The sequence below is a fragment of the Sorex araneus genome, chromosome 1 (assembly GCF_027595985.1).
Source record: "Sorex araneus isolate mSorAra2 chromosome 1, mSorAra2.pri, whole genome shotgun sequence".
NCBI lineage: Eukaryota > Metazoa > Chordata > Mammalia > Eulipotyphla > Soricidae > Sorex > Sorex araneus.
In genome coordinates, this window is record NC_073302.1 from 204,424,694 (window position 1) to 204,430,587 (window position 5,894).

At 36.4% G+C, this 5,894-nt stretch overlaps 1 protein-coding gene across 1 annotated transcript; it reads left to right on the plus strand.

Annotated features, from left to right (window-relative positions):
- The first annotated feature begins 1,033 nt into the window (after positions 1–1,033).
- On the plus strand, positions 1,034–5,332 carry LOC101540071 (proliferating cell nuclear antigen-like). The gene is made up of 2 exons (XM_055127015.1): positions 1,034–1,084; positions 4,341–5,332. Exons 1-2 carry the CDS (start codon positions 1,034–1,036, stop codon positions 5,142–5,144), a joined length of 855 nt encoding a protein of 284 aa, XP_054982990.1. The 3' UTR covers positions 5,145–5,332.
- Positions 5,333–5,894: the final 562 nt, after the last annotated feature.

A 5,894-nucleotide genomic window follows, 5' to 3' on the forward strand; every position in this document is an offset into this window, starting at 1 on the left:
TTGATTTTGAAGGAAAGATTTATAGTTTGATCATGATGCTAGCACTGGACTTCTCATTTTGGTATTTATACCTATAAAATTCCTTCTATATTTAGAATGTAGAGACTTTTTAACTTGAAAATGTGTTAAAAAGAGAACACAGAAATGAACACATATATATCTTTGACTAAGGTCAAGAACTTACAATGGGGAAATGGTAACAAAAAATAATTAAAAAACCTGGTAAACGTGCAAAAAAATGAACTTTTTTTTAGCATATAAAAGTCAACTCACAATGAATTAAAAATTTAAGCACAATTATAAAACTTTTAGGAGAAAACAGCAGAAAACCTTCATGGCATTTGTCTTGGCAATGATTCCTTGGATATTACAGCAAAAAGCATAGAAAACAAAATTAAAATAGATAGGTAAATAGATGCTTTTTTCTTCCCTAACATGACTAGATATAACAGAAATTTCTGCACATCAGTGGAAACTATAGAGTGAAATGCAACATATAGAATAGGAGAAAATTTTTTAAAACCATATATATGATACAGAGTAATATGTAGTATATGTGGGAAATGGGAAAAACTAAGCACACAGGAATCCCTACAACTTAAAAGAAATAACCCCCAAATTACTCAATTTTAAAAGGCATGAAGGATCTCAATAGATTTTTCTAAAAAGAAAATATATAAATGAAGTATTTAAAAATGACTTAGCATCATTAATTTTTAGAGAAAAGCTAGTCTGAAGTACAGTGATTGATAACAAAACTTATTAGGATTGTTATTTAAAAATAACAAGTGTAGGGGCCGGAGCGATAGCACAGTGGGTAGGGCATTTTCCTTGCATGCGGCCGACCCGGGTTCGATCCCCGGCATCTCATATGGTCCCCCGAGCACCGCCAGGAGTAATTCTTGAGTGTGAAAGCCAGGAGTAACCCCTGAGCATCGCGGGTGTGACCCAAAAAGCAAAAAAATAAATAAATAAATAACAAGTGTTGATGAGGAGATAAAGAAATGAGAATCGTTACACATGGTTAATGGCAATGTCAAATGGTGCAGTCACTAAGGGTATTACTATGGAAGCACTTAAAAAGGTAAAAAATAGGATTGTCATATAATCTACCAATCCAACTCCTGGGTATGGCATCGCATCTAAATAATTGGAATTTTGAAGCTCTTGTTACACTCCTTGTTCAACTATAAAATTATTTGCAATAATGAAGCTTTTAAATAACCTAGTAAGAACAAAAATGTGGTATATTGTGCAATAGAATGTTAGTCAGCATCAAAATGAAGAAAATCTTGCCACTCGTGACAATATGGATGAAAGCTATGAATAGTCTGCTCCATAAAATATGCCTCACAGAAGGGAAATATTCCACCTGCACAAGGTATATGAAATAATAAAGCCAGAAACAGACAGAATGGTGAGTGCGGAGGGCTGAGGGGGGGAAGCTAGGGAATTGCCATTCAGTGGATATAATGCTTCAGTCATGACAGATGAATAGCTTTTAGAGATCTGCTGTAAAACATTGTGCCTATAGTTAATAATAATGCACTTTCAATTTTGTTAAAAAGACAGGTCTCTTGTTTAAGTGTCCTTACCACAATTAAAAGGAAGAAGCAGCACTGGAGACACACAGTGGGAAGGAGCAGGAGGCTTAGAAGCAAAGCAACCTCAATTGAAATCCCAATTTGCCACTTTTAACTATGTGACAGACAACCTTTCTAAGATCAATTTTTGTATTCTGTAGGATGAAAATTGAACAGAGTAATTTGTAGAGGATTAAATGCAAACAAAGCCTCTGCCAGTCTTAACAAATGGGAGTTTTCTACCTATTTCTTGCCTCTCACAGAAACTCTTTTCTTATTCAGTTTTTTATATACAAACTAGGGTGCTGGGGACTAATTCTGGCTTGGTGTTTGTGGATCAGTCTCATGGTGCTGGGAGGTCGTGCTGTCTGGGGAAGCAAACGGAGTTCCTGATGTAAACTGTGCTCTAGCCCTTTGAGCTATTTCCTCAGTCAGTTCTCTCATTTACAAAATGGATAAAATGAGAATTACTTTACCTGGGTTATTATGAAAATTAAAGATGAACTCACGGTGATGGTAGTTACTGAAAAAAGAAACCAGTGCATCCTGCGGAGAGAAAGAACATGTTTAATCCATTCTTCCCACAGTGAACTTTCCTAAGCAATTCAAGTCCTGCTTAAAAGTAGGCCAGACAGGGCGTGGATATAGCCCCGTACTGTTTTCTTCTTTATTATTATTGACTTTTCAGTGTTCTACACGTTCTGACTTGAGGAGCTGGAAATTAAATTTTAAACTCTATAGTGAATGTACTGGATTTGATAGTACATATGAAGAAATATTTGTAAATGGCTTAGTGGGCATCTGGATTTAGCAGGAGAAAAAATAATCTGTGCTACAAAAATAAAAGGTGTTTTAAATTTTTAAGGAGTGACTTATAGTATCATTTAGAAAACTGCTTCAAGGTGAATGAAATAATTTTCTTTGGTTATCTTTGAGTGTCGTCGGTGTTAGCTGATATAACAATTTTGTCTTAGTGAGTTCTTTACTAGGTGTCTCTTTGCCCTGAAAAGCCAAATAATACCCTCATTCTGTGTGACACCAATACTAAAGTCAGATAAAAAGTGTTTCATTGCAAGGATAAGAAAGAGCTAATTTTCTAAAATTGGAACATTATCTGTCATATGTTACTACTCTGTAATTATGACTATTATCCTCTTTGGGAAAAAAGAAATTTCAGAAGGGGAATGACTTTTATAAGAGGCTTTTAATATAAAAGGGCAATTTTATTAAAATACTGACTTTCATACTCAGACATTATGTTGTAGATACATTATATTTGATGTAAATTTAGTAAATGATATGCATGTGAAAACTTAAAAAATATGAGTACTATAAGCTTAAATGAAAACCATGAATAATCTCGCAAATAGAGTGCTGAAAATGGATCCATGAGTTTTATGCTTCCAAAGATTTTATTATTAATAGTGCATTGTTTTTCCTTTTTTTTGGTGAAGAATGAATCATTTTAAATTGGCAATGACTATGAACTTTCTTTGCAAAAATGATTATGACTTTTAAATGCTTTAAGGGGCTGAATAAAGGGCAGTGGTAAAAATAAAAATTATAACCATGATTCATCTTTTTTTAGAAGATAATATCATTATGAAGAACCTCACAGTTTTGTTGAAGTGATGTGTTGAAGGAGACCTCACAAACGAATAGAAAGTTTTGAGTAAAATAAAATGATATTTGATTTCATGAAATTTTGGAAGCTCCCAGTGAATAACTGTGAGGTTTAAACTCTTACCAGAATAATTTGTCTAGAAGAAAAAAAAGCCAGGGCTGTAGACCAAAAGCTTATGAAATTTGGAATCTTTTAAAGAAAATTAGTAGGAGAAGAATAAATAATGAGAACTGAAGTTGGCATTTAGTTAGAATGAAAGAGAAATAAAAACAAATTATAAACTTAAAAAAATGTGCCAGATGTAACAAGTATAATTATATCTTGAAAACCCTCATGACATTTTAAATTATTACTGTCTGACAAATCTGTACAATACCTTTTCTTTCTTCTTTTGACTGATTAGTTTTCACTGCTTTTTCATGCAAAATATATTACAAAATAATTTTCAGTGAGTGAACATGAAAATTTAGTGTTTTATTTACTATGGGTGATTAAAATTTATTTGATGCCTGCATATAGTTGAAAATTAGAAAAAACAAAAGGTATAGCAATGCAGTACTATTACTACGTTTGTGCCCTTCAAACTTGGAACTTCTGTTATGTTTAATTAGACATACTTACCATGAAAAATATGGTTCATCTATAATGATTCATTGTTCATTATTGAGTTTTCCCTAACAGTAAAGGACTTCTGTTTTGATGAAGGGGGCAAATAAATCCTCTAAAATTCTGCCTATGGGGCTGGAGCGATAGCACAGCGGGTAGGGCGTTTGCCTTGTAAGAGGCCGACTCAGGTGTTATTCCCAGCATCCCATATGTTCCCCGGAGCACCGCCAGGAGTGATTCCTGCGTGCAGGGCTAGAAGTAACCCCTGAGCATCGCTGGGTTTGACCCAAAAAGCAAAAAAAAAAAAAAAAAAAAAAAAAAAAAAAATTCCCATTTGATGGACAATCATCTACTTAGAATTTTCTCATTTAAGAAAAATTTCTGAGAAACGCGGCTGTATTAAACGGTCGGACCTCGCCGGCCGGGTTCCGCCGCCTCCACCCGGGGCTGGACCGGTGCTGCGTTCGCCGTCCTCACCCTCGGCCCGCAAGGCTTAGGCCCGCTGCGCTCCTCCCGCCCGCCCACAGCGGAATTCCCGCGACTCCGCCACCCTGCTCGAGGCGCGCCTGGTCCAGGGCTCCATCCTGAAGGTTTTGGAGGCCCTCAAGGATCTCATCAACGAGGCCTACTGGGACATCAGCTCGAGTGGCGTGGACCTGCAGAGCATGGATTCATTCCACGTTTCCCTGGTGCAGATGACTCTGCGCTCCGAGGGCTACGACACGTACCGTTGCGACCGCAACTTGGCCATGGGCGTGAACCTCACCAGCATGTCCAAAATACTGAAGTGTGCTGGCAATGAAGATATCATTACACTGAGAGCTGAAGATAATGCGGACACTTTGGCCCTCGTGTTCGAAGCTCCAAATCAAGAGAAAGTTTCAGATTATGAAATGAAATTAATGGATTTAGATGTTGAACAGCTTGGATTTCCAGAACAAGAGTACAGTTGTGTGGTAAAATTTCCTTCTGGAGAGTTTGCATGCATTTGCCGAGATCTCAGTCACATTGGAGATGCGGTAATTTCTTGTGCAAAAGATGGAGTGAAATTTTCTGCAAGCGGAGAGCTTGGGAATGGAAATATTAAGTTGTCACAGACAAGTAATGTTGATAAAGAGGAGGAAGCTGCTACTATAGACATGAATGAGCCAGTCCAGCTAACTTTTGCACTAAGATACCTGAACTTCTTTACAAAAGCCCCTCCGCTCTCTTCTACAGTAACACTCAGCATGTCTGCAGATGTTCCCCTGGTTGTAGAATATAAGATCGCTGACATGGGACATTTGAAATACTATTTAGATCCCAAGATTGAGGATGAAGAAAGGTCTTAAACATTCTTAAGATTCACAAAATGAAACTGAGCTCTTAGAGAACAGCTTCCAAGATGCCAGCATTTACTTAAGTCTCTTTTGTCACCAAATTTTTACCTTTAGCTATATACATAGATATTTTCTGTACATAATCTTATTTTTCTCTTCATCCTCCACAATTTGAAGAATAAAGTCCAAAGTTAGATCTGGTCTTGTTAACATAGAAATGCTTCTTGCCTTACACAGAAGTGTTATGATTGCTATACAAAGTGTTTCTGATGCTCAAGTAGTTTTAAGAATTATTTTCAGTTTAAATAAAAGTTCAATTTTCAAGTAACAGTGCCTTCATTTGGACAGCGGCTGTTGCAGCATTTTAGAAAATTCAGAGCTACCCTTTATTTTTTTTTCAGTTAAGGGTGGCCTGATAAAAATACATTAACTATAACAAAAGTTACAAATACTTTAAGTGATGAGCTATTTCTGGGAGCTCAGAGCTACCTACTACTTACTCGACAACTACTATGCTATTCCAACAAGAAGCAGGAGTAGAATACTATATATTTCATTCCTTTGTCATTAGCCAAAATTAACATTTTTTTCCACTATGATATATTGTATGTTCTGTATGCTTTGTAAGATTAGCAGTTTTTTAGTAGCTCTTTGGGGGAGTCGGAGCAGGTTTTATTAGATTATAGGGCCCAAGCAGTGGCTCTGGACAAAATAATCCCCAGCATAAGCAGGTGGTTTGAAGTTTGTCTCTGAACCAGGATT